This window comes from Cyprinus carpio, chromosome B6, assembly GCF_018340385.1.
Source record: "Cyprinus carpio isolate SPL01 chromosome B6, ASM1834038v1, whole genome shotgun sequence".
NCBI classification, from domain to species: Eukaryota; Metazoa; Chordata; class Actinopteri; order Cypriniformes; family Cyprinidae; genus Cyprinus; species Cyprinus carpio.
Window position 1 is genome coordinate 749,850 of NC_056602.1, and position 20,000 is coordinate 769,849.

A 20,000-nucleotide genomic window follows, 5' to 3' on the forward strand; every position below is an offset into this window, starting at 1 on the left:
ACAATAATTGTTTAGCACGTTTTCATGCCTTTTAAGATGTCTGACTGTCATAAACCCATCTAACCTGCATGGTTTTGGGTTGAGATGAGTGTGTGATTCAGGGTCAGATCGGGTGACTGAACCGTTCTGGTGTCAGATCCTGAACTCAATCCGTCTGTGTTTGTGTGTATCTCCGTCCATCAGCCTCATTCTGTCTGATTGCTCTTTAGCTTACGCTTTAATCAGCTTTGGTTTGAACACACACACATCTCATCTGACATCTCATCCCGATAAACACATCTGACCGCCGGTGAATCGTTTGCTTTATTAGTCTTCAGTGTTGTGAATGAATTCTGATAATAAGGCAAACGCAGTTTCCTCAGGTCAGCGTTTATCAGAGCCACACGATCATATGATGGAGATGTGTTTCTGTCTCTCTGACCTTTCTCTGCGTAACGTGGGCTTTTTTTGGATTATCGATCTCTGAAGCTTCTGCTCCGCTCTGCCTCTGGTTTTGTCTGATGATGTTCTTGCTTTGGGTTTCCTGTTTGTCACCTGTTTGAAGGACATAAATGAGCTATTGTAATATGAGTTACTCTGCATATTCCTGTAAGTCTTCTTCTGTTCTTGTGATGAAACGACACACACACACTCACACACAGAAAGCATGAATGATGTATGCTGTGAATGCAATGCGAGTCGCTTCAAATGAAAGCATCTGTCCAATGCATCAATAACAGCTAAAATCAAGATTTAAATCATTCTTATTTCATTTTGTTTTAATCAACTACTGTCACAAACCAGAGACAAAGGTCGGGCTTTTTATTAAACATTCCCTCATTTATCCAGGATGAGAGAAAAAATATTGAATGAATGAATAAATAAATCAAACCTGTAAAAATTCCCTACAATCTACTGGACAATTCAGTTCTTGATACCTATAAAATTATGGGATTTAATTAGTACTATATCATTTATTTTATTTAATTATTTTAATATATCATCTCTTAAAAACTGCATGTTGTTTTAAAATACTTCTAGACTTCACTAAGTCATGGAAATTCATAAAATAGTAAAAAAAAATTTTTTTTAGAAATCATGGAAAATTCTACAATTAATTAATTACATTTTTATAAGGTATAGAAATTGCTGTGGAATTGCTATTTGTGGGTTTAAAAGAACATACAAAAATATTTACAGATTTATATAATTTAATCATTACCATATTAGTTATTTAATTGTGTAAATATATTAATATATACATTTCTAAACAAAAATGTTTGAATTTGAAAAGCATTATTTCTAGACTTTAAGTCATGGAAACTGATAAAATGTTAAGAACTTATGGATGTCAAATTTCTATAATTAATACATTTTTCTTATTGTCTCAAATGTTAAAATATCAGGTAGAAATTGCTGAGAAATTTCTATTTGTTAGTAAAAAAAAATAAGAAAAATATATTTATATATATATAAATTCCATAAATTTTACTGTATAATTTTATTATATTTACATACTTATATATATAATTATTTTAATATGTGGATCTCTGAACACATTTTATTTATTTTTTTAATTTTCAGAATGTGATTTCAAGACATTATTAAGGTCATGGAAGTCAATAAAATATTAAGAAATCATGGAAATTTCTATAATTAATACATGCTTCTAGTTTTGTGAAACTGTTAAATATTTCATCAGGTAGAAATTGCTGAGAAATTGCTATTTGTGATTAAAAAATAAATAAGTATAAAATTATGTAAATATAAAATTAGGATAAATAAGTACATATAAAAAAAACTGTAAAAATTCACCACAAACTACTAGAAAATTCAGTAATTGAAATTGAATATAATTGATACTATATACATTTTTTTAAATATGTCCATCTCCAAACAAAAGGAGGTTTATTGTTACAAAGAAACACCAGAAATATCTGAATTTGTCTTGAATCATGCAGGGCTGAGAGCGGCGGATCTAAAACACACTTCCACATGATGTACGAACCGCTCCTGCTCTGGTTCTGGAGATGCACTGAATCCTAAACATGAAAAGAAAACAACACAAAGTGATTATACAGCTGACTCAACCAGAATCTGGAAAATGATGCTCATGGGAATATGGTGACACTCAGAAGACTAAATATATCACCCAAACTCAAACTCCAGGTGCAGAACTAGTTTTTCTGCCGTGACCTGAAGAAAGCGATCGACCCAGTTCTCTCCATCAGCCTGAGCCGGATCTCCAGGTTCCCACTGAAGTGTTCTGGAGTCAGAACGGTGATCTTTGCACACTAGAAAGCGTCTGAAAGGTTAATGTGATTCTAACCTGATTTCAGTGAAAGAACATTAGGAACAAACCCGTCAGTCGCTCTGGTGTCGTGAAGCTCGTTCTGAGTGTTAATAATAGAGCTCTTGAGCTTCTCATCTGATGCTCTTCCTCTGGGTTTTACAGTACAAACGACTAAACATCCAAAAATCAAGATGCCAGATGACTGAAGATAAGACGTCTTGTTTTTCTGAGAAATTGACCAAAATGAAGTGAGTGTGTGCTGTTTTCATGTTGACTGTAACTTCTCTCTCATTCAGATGTTCATCAGCAGATGCTGTCGTTCTTGAAGGAAGCGCTCAGCGAGGAAATCTGTGTGGCCTTTGCAGGTCATGCATTATTAACACGGAGCATGTTGAACAAATATAAACCTAATGGAGTCATTGACTTCATGTGCTGCTAAATGTCAAGACATTCACTCATTCACACGGCTGACATACAGCCACTACAGCACACAAACCATTACAGTGTGTGTGTGTGTTTAAACAGCTATCAGCATTCAGAGAATGAGTGACATCAGAAGAATCATTTATAAAAAAGAATTCTTTATTGAGTAATAATAATAATAATAACATTAATAATGATTTAATAGCGAATGTTAATTAATGAATTAAAATATAAACATAATAATATTAATTAATAAAAAATAATTAATACAAAAGAATAATTCTTCATTCAGTAATAATAATATAAATAATAATAATAAACATTAATTATATACACATATATAAGTAATACTAATATCAATTCAGAATAATAATATTAATATATTATTATTATTAAAATAAATGATTTACATGTTATTTTAAATTATTATCATTTATTATATAAATTATTATACTGTAGTAATAATAACAGCAACCACACAAATAATAGTAATAACCGTTATTATTAAAAATCATAATAATTGTTATCATTAAAAATAAAATAATTATTATTATTATAAAACTATTACCATAACTTGTTACTATACCATTTTACTAGTACTACTACTAATAATATTCTAAAAATTAAAAATATTTATATAACCATATTATTATTATTATTATTAATTTATTTTTCACTATACAACAACATTTATTAAAAATAAAAATTATTTAATTAATAAATAATAAAACATTAACAACATTAGCAACAACTTGATATATTATATCAAACTGATATATTATTATAAATAACTGTTGCTGTTGTTGTTACTATTATACAAATTTATTATTATTTGTTATTATCCTATGATAACATTAATTATTATATAATAATGACAATAAATAATACTAATACTACAACAAATGATGATCTTAAAATAAATAACAATAAAAACTCAACCACAATATGGACTAAATCTGAGAGTGTGCAGGTGGTTAAACACTTAGAAGAATGCATTAAATAGAAATGAAGTATACAGTACTGTATATCAATCATTTCTAACTATGAAGATCCTTTCTAAGCACCCAAAGATCACGGTGTCGTTCAGTTACTGTGTTTCTGAATGCTCCTCATGTTGATGATGATAATGATGATGTTTCTCCAGCAGTGATCCGTCTCCTCACCACAGCGGCATTCAGGAGACCAGGACACTTATTTTAGGAGACATACAACACGCTGAGCGGCTTTAGCCTGAAAACACGCCTGACATATGAATGTTAAACAGGCCTTTACACGCTCCTGAGTCACGGCTCGTTAGCCACGCTCGTTAACACAGACACCTCTCACTGGATTCATCTTCAGATCTCAGACGCCTGAATCAAAGACCCTTCTGAAGCCACGAAAAATAACTGATATCATTAAAACACAGCGCTATTACAAGTCCTCAGTCACTTTCAAACCGGGGAAATGCTCTTAAATAAAGACTGAAGGAGCTGCTGAAGATTAATGGTGGTGATGTTGAAGTCACGTGACTGTGATACTGCTCGTTTATAATGTACGTTTAGCTTTTTACTTCTGCTTCAAAATTCATAAAAGTTGTGTTCTTTAAGAAGACAAAACAAATAAGAATCTTAAACTTCCACTGGTCACAGAGCTCATTTTCCACAATAATCCAAAAGACAATGGAAAAGTGTGTGTGTGTGAGTGAGTGAAAGTGAGTGTGTGAGTGTGCAGGAGTGAGTGTACGAGTAAGAGTGTGTGCATGTGCGGGAGTGAGTTTGAGAGCAAGAGTGTGTCAGTGTGAGTGTATGTGCTTGTGTGTGAGTGAGTGTGAAAGTGAGTGAGACTGTGAAAGTAAGAGTGTGTCAGTGTGAGTGTATGTGCTTGTGTGTGAGTGAGTGTGAAAGTGAGTGAGACTGTGAAAGTAAGAGTGTGTCAGTGTGAGTGTATGTGCTTGTGTGTGAATGTGAGTGAGTGGAAGTGAGTGTGTGCTTGTGATTAAAAGTTGTACGAGTAAGAGTGTGTGCGTGTGCGGGAGTGAGTGTAAGGGTAAGAGTGTGTGAGTGTGCGCGTGTGTGAGTGAGTGTTTGAGTGAGAGTATGAGTTGTTTATGAGTGTGAGTGCACACGTTTGTTCGTGAGAGTGTGTGTGTGTGTGTGTGTGTGTGTGTGTGTGTGTGTGAAAGTGTATGAGAGTGAGTGTGAGTAAAGGAGTGTGAGTGAGTGTGAGAGAATGAGTGAGTGTGAGTTTGGACGTTTGTGTATGTGGGAGTAAGAGTGTGAGAGAACAAGTGAAAGTGTAAATTCAGGCGTTTGTGTGTGAGTGAGTGGGAGTGAAAGTGATTGAGACTGTGAGAATAAGAATGTGTGAGTGTGTGCGTGTGGGTGTGAGTGTGTACATTAGTATGAGTTGTATATGAGTGTGTGTGCACGCATTTCTGTGTGTGTGTGTGTGTGTGTGAAAGTGACTGTAAGAGAGTAAGAGTGTGTAAGTGAAAGTGTCTGAAAGAGTGTGAGTGAAGGTGTGTATGTGTGTGTGTGCGCGTGCGCATGTGCGGGCATTTGTGCGTGTGAGTGAGTGTGAGTGAAAGTGAGTGTGTGAGAGTAAGAGTGTGTTAGTGTGAGTGTGGGCATTTGTGTGTGTGTGTGTGTGTGTGTGTGTGTGTGAGTGAGTGAGTGAGTGAAAGTGAGTGTGCGCATGTGGGAGTGAGAGTAGGAGATGTATATGAGTGTGAGATTGAGTGTGAGTGAAAGTGGGTGTGAAAGAGTACGAGTGAGTAGGAGTGTATGCATGTGTGTGTGTGAGAGAGTGAGTGTGTGTGAAAGGGAGAGTGTAAGTGTGTGAGTTTGAGATTGTGCATATGTGAGTGAGAGTGTGAAAGTAAGAGTGTGACAGTGAGTGCATGTGAGAGCGAGTATGAAAGTGAGTGTGTGATTATAATTGGACCTTAAGCTTCAGCCTTAACAAACACATCTGATTATGAGCTACTGAAGTGTATGTGAATCCTAAACGCTCCAGCACTGAACACCATCTGCTGCTCACACACACACACACACACACACACACACACACACACACACACACACACACACACACACACACACACACACACACAGAAACGAGGTGTCATCAGGCAGAAACACACAAAAGTGACACAGAAGCTACATGTCAGGAGTCACAAGTGTGTGTTTCTACTGAACACCATATGGAGCTCCTCCACACACACACACAAATACACACTCATGCCATAGGAAATGTCAGGCGCTCCCGTCCTGTCACTCTGTGTTTATCGGTGCGGCTCTGTCTAGAGGACGATCACATGCTCCATCTGTGCAATACAACACCAGCGAGACCTTCAGCAGCTTCTCTTCTTCATTGAGTCCAGCGCTGGATTCACTGATCACTGCTCCTGATGCTGCTGCTGCAGGAGAAACAACAGCATTCATCTCACAGACACACGTCTGTCCTTCATCTGAACATCAGCTTCATCAACTGATCTGAACCCATTAGAGTCAGATCAAGGACAGACGTGAACCTCTGCAGATCACACCAGTGATGAGCTTAAGTTAAAGTTGAGTCATATAATTGTTTTAACTACACTGATTCGATCGGATGAGAACAAAACTTGAACTGAATAGAGCTGCAGAAATGAAAAGGAAAATAACAGTGTCAATGTTGTAAAATTAATCAATTCTGAAGCATATGTATATTCAGCTGTAAAGCAGCTCGACTGCATGTGAAGATGGGAATGAGATTCGTGAGCTTGAGACAGAATCATCTGTGTTTCAGCACAATCTGGGTGAGATGTTGATTTTTGGGTGAATTACTCCTCAGTGAAGTAAAAGTGAAATCATAACTGACTATTATTTACCTTTTTAATTTGTGATGTTGTTTTGGTTTTAATTTTTATGTTTTTCTGTGGAGGGGGAGATGGATGGGTTTACGGATGTATTCTGATGTGAATCCAGGAGACCTGCAGTGCTTTTCTGTGAAAGAAGTGCAATAAAATAAATGACTGCACATAAAGAGCAATGAACACTGGATGAGACACACAATGAGCAGGTGTTCAGCCCACACACACACACACACACACACACACACGCAACCCACATACACACACACACACACACACACACACACACACAAACACAAACACAACACCCCCCACCACAAACACACAACCCCCCACCTACAAGCACACACACACACTAAACCCCCACCCACACACACCCACACACACACACACAACCCCCCTCAAACACTTACACACACACAACCCCCCACCCACAAACACACACACACACACAACACACCCCTCAACACCTTGACACACACACCGCCAACCCACACACACACACACGCACAACCCACCCAACACACACACACACACACACACACCACACGCAAACCACACACACACCACACCCACGTCACCCACACACACACACGCGGAACCCCACACACACACACCCAAACCCACACACCACCACACCGCCCCAACACACCAGGCACCCCCGGCACCCACAAACACGCTCCGCCACACACCACCCACACCACGAGTCTAGCAGACAGATATTTGGATATGAGGTATTGTGAGGATATGTGATATTGTTGGACGGTTTCTTTGTTTTACACACATTATACTTCTTTTAAAGCTTTAAACATTTTGTTTTAGCTTTTGTTTTGATTAGATGCAGAGTTAGAGGTGGTCTAGTGTTTCCTTCAGGCTGTAAGTGACATTTAAACCTTCATTAACCCACAGCAGACTGAAGCAGATCCACAGCCTCAACGACTGGATGGGACTCAAACAGACGACCCACACACACAGAAAACACACACGGACAACACAACAAAACTCACTACACAAACACAACAACAACAACAACACACACACACGTCTAAAAACTATTAGATAAAAAAATTAAAAACTTTTAGCAAAACCTATAAATATTATAATATTAGATTAGATTCCACTTTATTGTCACTGCGCATGTAAGGTACAAGGCAACGAAATGCAGTTAGCATCTAACCAGAAGTGCAATAAGCAGTAAGTACAGGATATACAGTGTCTACAATATGTTACAAAAGGTACAATAAATATACAGATATAGCAGTGACTATGGACATAATTTACAGATTCTTACAGCATGATATACACGATAGAGGTGTACTACTGAACATACTATACAGATGGATTATGTAATAAGTGTATGTACACTATAGGCAGAACTATGAACATATGAACATAATTTACACTAGTGCAATGGACAGTAAAAAGTGACGTGACATACAGCCAAGTATGGTGACCCATACTCAGAATTGGTGCTCTGCATTTAACCCATCCAAAGTGCACACACACATGCAGTGCCACAACACACACACACACACCGTGAACACACACCTGGAGCAGTGGGTGATCATGTTATGCTGCGGCGGCCCGGGAGCAGTTGGGGTTCAGTTGCCTGTGCTCAAGGACACCTCAGGTCGTGGTATTGGCCGGGCCCTCAGTCGTGGTATTGCCGGCCCAAGACTCGAACCCACAACCTGTAGGGTTAGGAGTCAAATTCTCTAACCACTAGTGTGCGTATTAGATATCTAAAGTTTGCATAGGGGTTATTCAGTTTTGTGGATGGATAGTCAGTAGTGCAAGTAATAACAAGTGAACCGTTTTTTTGTTTGTTTATTTGTAAACCAGATGTAGTGTTGAGGAGGGGTGAGAAGTGTGTGTGTTTGGTGTGTGTGTGTGTTGGGGGGAGGGGTGTCAGAGGGCAGAATTCAGTAAGGAGACAGCTGTAGGGAAAAAGCTGTTCCTGTGTCTGCTGGTCCTTGTCCAGAGGGTCCTGAAGCGCCTCCCGGAGGCAAATAGGCCTAATTAAAATTAGCTTAAACTGAAAAACTAACATTTAAATTAAAACAAAATAAAAGCTAAATTAATTATATTCTTTATTTTACTTATATTTCTTTTATTTCATTGTAATTTCTTTTATTTACTTATAATTTACTATAAATTTAATTATTAGTTGTCATTTTATTAATCATACTTAATTATTAAAGAATAAATAATGACAAAAGCACATGAAATTGCTTTAAAAAACAAACAAACAGACACTAAAATTACCCTTTTATTTAAGTAAACACTTGTTTTGTTAAGTTAGGTGTCACTGTTTTGTTCTGCTCGGTTAATATTTGTTCTTGCTGAGATAATAGTTGTTTTTTAATGTAATCTGAGTCATGGTTTCTTTTTTTGATTTTTTTTTTGTTTTGGGCGTCTCACAACCTGTCCATGATTCATCCGTCAAACTGGACTGGATTCTAAACAGAAGATGAATTTACACCACAATACTGTAATGCAGCAGAAGTGTTTTCTCTTCTCCTCTGATGAGTCTCTTGACTGTGTCCCGTCTGGTCTCCGCGGGTGACAGCCGTGTTTCCTTCAGACGTCTCTCCTCTCAGCAGCAGCTGATGCTCCAATTAGACCCAATGTGACATTCTGTTATTAGCAAACTAGTCAGTTTTGCCTCGTGTGATGAGAGACCTTTAAGAACCAGCGGTCAAAGAGACTCCTGAGACACTAGAGCCGTCTGTCTGAACCCCCCTCAGCAAACTACTGCGTCTGAAGGGCTTTCAGTTCACGTCTGCAGATCTAGATTTATAACAGCACAAAAGACGACAGCCACAGCTGATCAGTGCTGGAATACACCTACATATACAATCTGTATACTCACGTACTGCTGCAAGATGACTAAACTGACCCATTGCAGAAACGTTATTATGCATAAAATTTTTTTTAAATGCATTTAAAAATCCTTTGGGATTTTTATTGATTTATTTATTTATTTCATGCTCCCTAGAATGGGCTTCAAAAATGATTTCAGAGATAAAAAGTACTCAGTTGGCGACTGAGTACCACATTGAATAAATAAATAATTATTACACATTAATTTAAAAAATACTACTACTAAATATATTCTATAGTCTGTCTAAAAAAAAATGAATTAAATCATAATTTTTTAAAAATTAAAATTATGATATTTTTAAATAAAAACGGTCAAAATAAAATGACCAAAAAATAAATCATGAAAATGCAAACTTAAAATAGTTTCTAAAAAATCTAGCAAATAAAACTTACAAAAGTGAATTAAATAGTGCTGTCAAATTAATTGTGATATATATATATATATATATATATATATATATACACACATACATTAATATATATAACATATTTCCTAAATATATACATGTATTTGTGTGTATTTATATACACATATCACGATCAATTGGTTTGACAGCACTAGTATTTATATTTATTTATATAAATTGTATAATTAAAATTGTCAGATTTTTTTAATAAGATTTTTTAAATAAAATGTATTTGTGTGTTTTAAAATTAAATAAAAAATGCAAAATTTAAATATTTAAAAAATCAAAACAAATCAAAATAAAAATTAAATAAATCATAGAAATGCAAAATTACAATAATTAAAAATTTTTTATCATATAGAACAATTACTAAAAATGTATTAAATCATGAATGTAAATGAAAAATTTAAATGTAAATTTTTTAAAGATGAAAATAAAACACCAAGAAAAGAAAGGACTTCACACCTGCTGGGCGGTTGGGCACATCTGTCTGTCTCAGCGTCTGTGCTGTCCTCAAGCGGCTCTCGGTGTCATTGAATGAATTGATCGTGTTTTGGGTCCAGAGGCAGTACACTAAAGGGTCACAAAAGCCAGAAGTACAATTGAGTTAATAACACCGGTGGGTGTGTGTGTGTGTGTGTGTGTGTGGGTGTGTGTGAACACGGATGAATACAGACCCTGATGGAGCCAACACTGGTACAGCCTGATGGAGCATCACCAAACACCAGAACATCATCAGCTTCAGATCCACACACTACTGAGGGCACGAGCAGACTACTAATGTGGGCACTGGAGTGGTTCATGAAATGGTGACTTAAGTGGATTATGTGATGATGTTATAAAAGTATTAATTGGGGATAGAGCAGACTCATATAATAATAAAATCACTGTGTAATAATTTCTGTGATGTTAAATTTTATGATATTTAATTTATTAAATTATATAATTTTAATATAAGTATATATATAAATTTAGTTTATAATAATTTAAATTATAATAATTTTTTTTATATAAAATCAAAATAAAACATTTACTAAAATTAATTTATAAAAATTGTAAAATTTATATATTTTAAAATAAAAACAATAGAAAACACAAAAAACACAAAAACAATCAAAATAAAGTATATAATAAAAATTAAATCATAATGTAAAATGTAAAATAAATTTTTTTATATAAAACAATCAAAATAAAATGCTTACTAAACATTAATTTATGAAATGTAAAATTAAAATAATTTCAAGAAAAAAAATCAAATATACAAAACTAAAAAAAGACATTAGGAAATAAAATAGTTTTTATAATTAAAATAATTTTTAAAATGACAAAAAGTACTTTAATTAAATCATAAAAACATAAAATTACAACAATTTCTGAAAAACAATCAAAATAAAACTTACAAATAAATTAATCAAAATTTAAAATGAAAAGAAATAATGAAAACCAAATTAATAATAAATAAATAAATAAATAAATATTTAAATAAAGCACTTAAAATATATATATATTGGTTTACCTGCATGTACAGTAACGCAACCTCAGAGAACCGTAAACATGTGAATGTGATGCTAAATTATTGAAATGTTGAAACTCAAAATCTCAAAGGGTTTCAGCTGACAGAAGTTTGTGAATCTCTGCTGTAAGGATCCATGTTTTCATGGTGTTTGTGTGACATTACAAACGACCTGCACAACTTCACAAGAGTTCGAGCTCAGTTCATATGAAGTTTGCTTAATTTACCTGTAAATGCAAGGCGCCGCTGGACAGGTGAAGGAAGAAGCTTTTCTGATGAACACAGCGTGTGTGAAGAGATCAAATGAGAGGCTGCTTTGACAGAAGAGATTTATTGCATCAATATCTTTATTTGTCCTTCAAAACAAAAGCACAATTCAGCAAAGCTACGACATACGGAAGGGCTAAGGCATACGAAACGGGAGAAACGTTTAGATCTTTTACATAGTGGAAGGGGGAGAGGGGAGAACTCCACGACATCGGGAGGGAATGCAGGTCTTGCATAGCTCAGATGTGATGGAGGTAAGGCACTTGACGAAGGTTTGAGTTAGGCATCTCCTCGTCTCTACGGGCAAGCAGGCAAGGGGTCCGAGGGAGTGTGAACACACGCACAAACACGCGTGCTTTTGGCATCATGCTGTCCAAACGCTTGTGCATCACCCCAGAGTTTCTCAAAAAACATGAAAAAACCTTGTGCAATGGTTCTGGGCTCAAAGAAGGCAACGTGTTGAGCTGTTCTGTCTTTTGTTGAGGGACTGAAAAGGAAAAGTAAGGTTTGAAACCAAAGCAGACGGAGGGAGAGAGAGAGAGAGAGAGTCTCCACTGAATTGGCACTGGATTGGATCCGAAGGAAACGCGGCTCTTTCAGCCCAGCTGGTCTTCATACTGCTTACGGAAACAGTCTCCGGCCGGGAAGAAATCCCAGCATCGCTCCTGGTACATCTTCCACACGTACGACTCCTGCAGACACACACACACAGAAGAAAAACACACACAAAAAAAAAAAAAAAAAAAAACACACACACACACACACATCATGCAACAATCGCCTGCTTCCATCAGGAGCGCATTAAACACTTCGACAAAATCAATTAAATCATAAAATGCTAAATTAAAATATTTCTAAAATAAAAACAATTAAAATGTATTTACAAAATTTAGTAAATCATAAAAATGTAAAATTAAAATAAAAAACTTGAATCATGGAATATAAATGAATTAAATCATGGAATATAAAATTCAAATATATTTCTAAGCATAATAAAAATAAAAACACAAGTTATTAAATCATAAAAAATGTAGAATTAAAATAATTTCTAAAAAACAATCAAAATGAATGAAATTATAAAATGCCAAACACGTAGTAAAAATGAATTAAATCATAAAAATGTTAAATTGAAATAATTTCTAAAAAAATAAAAAATAAATAAATGAAAAAATTAAATAATAAAATGTCAAATTAAAATATTTCTAAAAAAAATAATTAAAAACAAAAAGTAAATTATTTAATCCTGAATTTTTTTTACAAATAATTTCTGAAAAACAATCAAAATAAATCTTTCTGAAATAAAACCAGTCGGGGGAAAAAATATACAACAAATAAATTAAATTATATATTAATTAAATAAATGTAGTAATATAATAATTTATTAGTAGTTACTTTAAACATTTAAATTATTTTATAATAAAAAAATCAAACACTAATCATTTTTATTATATAAAACTTTTTTGTTTAAAAAAAATAAAACACTTGAAATGAACGCACATCTCAAGCACATCAACAACAAAAAGATTTCATACAATAATTAGTGCTGTCAAATGATTAATCTCATCCAAAATAAATACAAACCCATGCATGTAAATATTTAAGAAAAACATGTTATGTTTATATATTAAATATAATTTACTGATAACTAAAAATATAAGAAATAAATATATAAATGTTATACTTTAAATCTGTTTAAAATATATCCTATGTTGGGTGTAGTTAAAATAATAGATATCTATATATATATTAAATATATATAATAAATATTGACGTCACAACACATAATCTAAAACAAAACTTTATTTCGGATGTGATTAATCACGATTAATCTTAATCGTTTGACAGCACTAACAATAATATACAATCATCTTCTGAGAACGTACCTGACCAAGTGGGTGCTTCTGTTTCATTCCTTTGCCTGTTGAGCAGGATACAAACCAGTGTGCTCTGTTTCATCCTTGTTGATCAGGTACATACACTATAAATGATTTTCGGTAATTGAAGTAAAGTTGAAATAAAATACAAAGTAAATATAAGATGAAAACGTGTATTTATTTAAAAAATGTGAATTTTAGAAAATTATTGATGTTGTTGTAGTAATAATCTAACTGAATTAAAATAATAAAAATAAAAGGGAAAATTATATAAATATCAAAAATAATTATTATAATTTTGATGAAAACTAAAAAAGTGCTAATTAAAGCTATTAATAAATGCTGCAGTAGTATATAAATGAGCTGTAATAACTGCTGATGTAATGCTGGTGTATTATGAGGCGACACTCACAGGTAGTTGGCGAGGTTGTGCTCTTGTAACGTGTGAGTCTCAAAGCCGTGCGGCGTCGTGTCGAAATAGTCATTCCCGATTCCACAGATGAAGCATTTGGTCTGTGAAGAGAGAGAGCATGACATTTACATTTACATTTACATTCATGCATTTAGCAGACGCTTTTGTCCAAAGTGACTTACAGTGCATTCAGGATATACAATTTTTTTTTTTTTTATTTGGTCTGTGAAGAGAGAGAGCATAGTTCAAGGCCCTGGAATTGAACCCACAACCTTTTGCGCTGCTAACGCAATGCTCTACCACTGAGCCACAGGAGCCACTGACTGATCATGACTGATCTGAACACAGACGGACTGATGTGTGTGTGTGTGTGTGTGTGTGTGTGTGTACCTCCATGTCCTCTTTGACCTGCTCCTGCTGGTCTCTCAGCTCTCCAAACGCATCGATGATCAAACCTGCACACAAATCACTCAGAGTTAGTTAAAGCTGCACCAGACTGAACATCTAGAAAACATATAGTGCATTAACAGACACAATACATCTGATAAGATACATTAAACTGTATGAAACATCTTACAATTAAATGTGATAATATATATTATAATGTATGTTAAATTTTATGATATGTCTTATTATACATCACGATCATCATTACAGTAGGACTGATTTCAAAACCAAGATAACTTACAAGATAGTCGTTCAATGTACCTCTCTGGGGATACTAAAACTATAAAACGCAATATACGTATAAACCCAGAATTCTCTTGGAACGTAGCCACAAAAGAAATACATACAAAAACAAACAATCAAAAAAAAAACCCTTAAACTTATTTTGTCAGCTAGTTGCTGAAGTAATTAATAAATAATCTTAGTATTTCCACAACAAGATCAACAGCACTTCAGACACACGTGTTCAAACTTCAGAAAAAACCAACCACCCATCACGACAAACTGCACCAAACATTGCGTCCTCTTCCTCCGAAGATCTACTGTACTTCAGACACACGTGTTCTCTCAGACCAACCACATCCACTGCTAAACCGCTCCTCTTCTCCTCCTGTCCCCTCACTGAGGCAGAAGTACTGAAACTTCACCTCTCCACACTTCCTGCCATTCATAGCGAGAACAACTCAAAGAGGAGGTTGTTTCAACCACGGTATCATGTCTTTTGCTTTCAAAAAATAACCAGCTGGACAGTTAACCAATCGGGTTTTCAGAAGCGGCCATCGGCAACCAGACGGTGTTACTGGGTCAGTCACTGAAGCCGTTACGGATTGCAAAAGCCAATGATTCACAATCACCACAGTTTCTTATTCTGCTGGATCTATCTGCTGCTTTTGACACTGTGAATCATCAGATCCTCCTGTCTGCTCTCATCACTGGGCATCACAGGGATTCCACTTCGCTGGTTTGAATCCTGTCTCACTGAAAGATCTTTCAGGGGAGCTTGGGGAGGGGAGGTATCCAAATCACATCAACTGGTCACTGGTGTTCCTCAGGGTTCAGTTCTTGGACCGCTCCTCTTCTCCACATACACTACATCGCCGGGACCCATCATAGTTTTCATTCATGTTATTGCAGTTTTTATTTTACTTATTTTAGTACTTCAAATGAAAACATTTTTTTTGGAAGTGATGAAATTTTTTTTTAATCGTTTTAATTTTAGCCTTACTGAACTATAATCACCCTGCATGAGATGCATTAAAGCGTCTCCATTATAGATTTTTGAAAATTACCTTTCATGCAGTGTGTAACACAGCTCTGAGTGAATGAAAACATCCTGCAGAGTTTTAAATCTAAAAGTGCACTGTGTATAAAGTTATTGTCTTTCAAAAGAAAGAGTCGACTCCGAGTCCTGAAAATGAGTTGTTTTTAAAACGAATCTAAAGCTGTTTTAAGTTGATGTCAACATGAAACATTAGCGTATTTATGCCCACCCACTTGTTGTGCACACAGACCCAGGAAAACTCAAACCTTCTCTCCCTCAAACACCGCGGCGGATTCCTGAGGAGAAGACCGGTTAACCCGGTTAAGGCTAGATGCCATACAGCAAAAACTAATGGGCATGCGTACATCAATATAGCATCATTTTTCTCACACTGTACAACAATAATTACTATTTTTGCATTATTGTAAGGGGTAGGTTTAGGGTTGGGGTAGGTGTAGATGTTAATAAAACACAATCTAATAGGTAGAAAATTCAATGTATTCTTATCTTCCGGTTTTTGCTGTATCCCTTCTAGCCTCAACCGCTAAATCCGGCATGTTGAAAAACTCCCAACTCATTTTCTCCTCCAACTTAGAAATCATCCTACATCTCTGCAGAAGCACCGACCCAGAGTTTACAAAGTGAATATGCAAGGAGGGTCAGACAATGACCAATTGTTTTGCAATATTGGACCCTTATTAGTAGACCAATCACAACAGACTGGGTCATCAGACCAATCATCACAGTTTAGTGTCACGCAAAGGAGAGGTTTGAAAAAAAAATCATTGAGCAAAAAAGGAAAAATTAATTGCATATTATAAGACAATGAAAGTGTTTTTTGACCTTGCATGCATGTCAGCCTGTTGTTGGGGACTCCCAAAACCTAAATATGAACCTTTCATTACCCATAACAGGGGCACTTTAAAGCCCAGTGAATAAACGGACACACATATATCCTGCGGTACCTTGTATGATGGCCAGCAGGATCACAATGACGAAGAAGAAGAAGGTGATGTCGAACAGGATCCGGTAGAGCTCGTACGGGTCGCCCGCGGGGTCCTCAATCTCGTCACCTATCCCGCCGCCAGCACGGACACCCACGTACATGTGGAACAGATAACACTGACACACACACACACACACGCGAGTGAACACACACACTCACGGTCTCTCGCTGATTATATTATATGTAAGGCTGTCAAAGTAATTAAGATTTTTAAATATAATTAATTACATGATGGTCTGAGAAATTCCCCTCAAAAGATCATTTAAAGTCATTATTGTGTTAAATGAGAAATGCATTGACTAGACATTACAAAAAGTGCCAGTCATATTAAATCTTTCATTTAACCTATTCGTTCAAATGGCTGATTCATTCAGAAATGAATCAAGTGACTGTCTTTATGAATGAGTCACTGAATCATTGACTCACTTGATGAAATTGTGGATTCATTTTGTAACGAATCACCGCCGTGTGTTGAACAGATTCATCAGTTCTGCTGTGGCTTTGAATGCAACTATTTTATTAGTGAAATTGAGCAAAACAGACCAAACTGAAGTTTGAGTATGAACTTCTTGATTGTTGAACTGTTGTATAAATCAATGGTGCAGATATTGTTGCTGGACTATAACTTATGATATAAATATGAGAGGGTGATTTATTTTTTGGCTCATCTCACTGCATTCTAATAGACTCCACACACAGTCAGTCGTCCTGAATCATGATCATCAGACACTGCATCGGTGGCAGATGATGGAAAGGTCTGGACGGGCGGCTGCGTTAAATGCCTTAATCGATTTAAACATGGTATTTTTTCCTTAATTAACTGCAACAGATTAACATGTTATATCAACAGCACTAGTTATATGGCATGAATCCGTCACTCACCGTCATCATATCATCACACTTCATATCGGGCTCGTCCTCGTCAGCACTCTTGTTATAGAACTTGCGGAAGAAGTTGAATGCTACGACGGTGTAGAGATACACGACCACAGCGAGCAGCCCGACTGTAAGCACCAGCTGAGACACACACACACACACACACACACACACACACAGTTTAACACGAATACGGTTCAAAAGATCAAAATAAAGGAGAAAAACCAACCCCAGAGCCACAACGTTTGCAGTCAAACCTGTTTGCCGTTGTGTGTGACGGAGGACAGGATGGTCCTCAGTGTTTTGAAGCCCATGGCGATGTCCAGCAGATGAGCGGCGAAGAAGAAATTATTATAATGTCCCAGGATGGACATGGTGGTGTACCAGACCAGATACAGGAACGACTGCAACGACAGAACAAGAAGAAACTGACGCCGCATCAGCAATCATGATCTCATTAAAGGAGAAGGGCATCTGAAAAAAGCTCAGCAATGGATGCTCTGCAGTGAATGGGTGCCGTCAGAATGAGAGTCATCGATTCAGGTGATTGAGCCGTCAATCTGATTAAAGTAGTATTATTTGGTTGAGTGTATAAGTGGACATCTGGAGAAGACAAAAGATGAAACACATCCAGCATTAAGCAAGTAATCCACAGCACTCAAATAGAGTCTATAATCCATAATAACACTTCCTCCAGTGAAAAAGTGTTCTGGTCTGAATCAGGAGAGAAATCTGCACAGATCAAGCAGCGTTTACAAGCCAAAACAGATTTGTTTCATCTTTTGTCTTCTCCAGATGTTCATAGAGTCGACTGGAGGTGCTGTGGAGTACTTGTGGATTATTGTGTGATGTTTTTATCAGCTGTTTGGACTCTCATTCTGACGGCACCCATTCACTGCAGAGCATCCATTGCTGAGACACTGTTTAGACTGATGCAGTGCAACATTTCTACAAACCTGATGAAGAAACAAACTCATCCTGATCTCAGATGGTCTGAGGGTGAGCAGATTTTCAAAAAAAATTTGAATTTTCAGCTGAACTATTCCTGCAATCTCGTGAAACGGTAATCACACTCACGTTATCAGTGAACACGACGCCCATCTTCCACACGTGATACTTGGTGTCAGTGGAGCTCAACCTGAAGAACAGTCAGAGTCACTCTTACAGGTCTGACAGAGGATTAATTACCAGCTAAAATCAAAAGACTTCTACAGTGGTTCTCAATCAGGTCCTGGGGCTCAGCAAACCTCCAAGTGGCTTAAAATAATTTAAAATACGATGTAAAAGCTTAAATATATATTAATTATTTTAATTCAATCAGCTCAAAAAATTTCACTTTTATTTAGGAACTATGGGAACCCTGGAATTTTAAAAGTGGAAAAATAACATAACATAACATAACATAACATAACATAACATAACATAACATAACATAACATAACAAATTAAAATAAAATAAACAAATAACAATAAAATAACAAAAACATAAATAATAACATAACAAATTAAAATAAAATACAAAATACAATAAATAACATAAACATAACATAACAAATTAAACTCCCCACTCCCCTCCACTAACAATCCAAATACAATAAAATACACTCAAACATAACATACACATAACATAACACCTAACCATAACATAACATCCCAATCACACATATAACATAAATTAAATTAAATAATTAAAATACAACAAAATACAATAGCCGCTTCAACAACATAACATAACATAATTAAAATAAAATAACAAAATACAATAAAATAACATAACATAACAAATTAAAATAAAATAACAAAATACAATAAAATAACATAACATAACATAACAAATTAAAATAAAATAACAAAATACAATAAAATAACATAACATAACAAATTAAAATAAAAATCACATAACAATAACAAAGAACATACATAACATATAACATAACATAACATAACATAACATAACATAACATATAACATAACATAACATAACATAATTAAAATAAAATAACAAAATACAATAACATAACATAACATAACATAACATAATTAAAATAAAATAACAAAATACAATAAAATACAATAACATAACATAACATAACATAACACAACACATAACATAACACATAACATAACACATAACATAACATAACATAACATAACATAACATAACATAACAAATAAAATAACCATAACAACCAATACTAATACAATAACATAACATAACACCATAATTACCCCCCCCCCCCCCCCCTCACATCCCCCCCCAAATACAATAAAATACCCCATAAACATAACCAAATTAAAATAATTATAAACATAAATACAGATAAACAATACAACATAACATAACAAATTAAAATAAAATAACAAAATACAATAAAATAACATAACATAACATAACATAACATATAACATAACATAACATAACATAACATATAACATAACATAACATAACAAATTAAAATAAAATAACAAAATACAATAAAATAACATAACATAACATAACTAAAATAAAATAACATTAAATTAAAAT

General features: G+C 35.0%; 1 protein-coding gene across 1 annotated transcript in view; it reads right to left on the reverse strand.

The window, feature by feature from the left end:
* Window positions 1-13,863: 13,863 nt before the first annotated feature.
* Window positions 13,864-20,000, reverse strand: part of LOC109086031 (ryanodine receptor 3-like) — a 68,848-nt gene continuing 62,711 nt past the window's right edge. Inside the window, 6 exon segments of the mRNA XM_042725202.1 lie at window positions 13,864-13,984; window positions 14,274-14,338; window positions 16,557-16,713; window positions 17,480-17,614; window positions 17,731-17,877; window positions 18,551-18,611. Of these exon segments, the coding sequence (XP_042581136.1) occupies window positions 13,880-13,984; window positions 14,274-14,338; window positions 16,557-16,713; window positions 17,480-17,614; window positions 17,731-17,877; window positions 18,551-18,611 (670 nt within the window). The 3' untranslated portion in view covers window positions 13,864-13,879.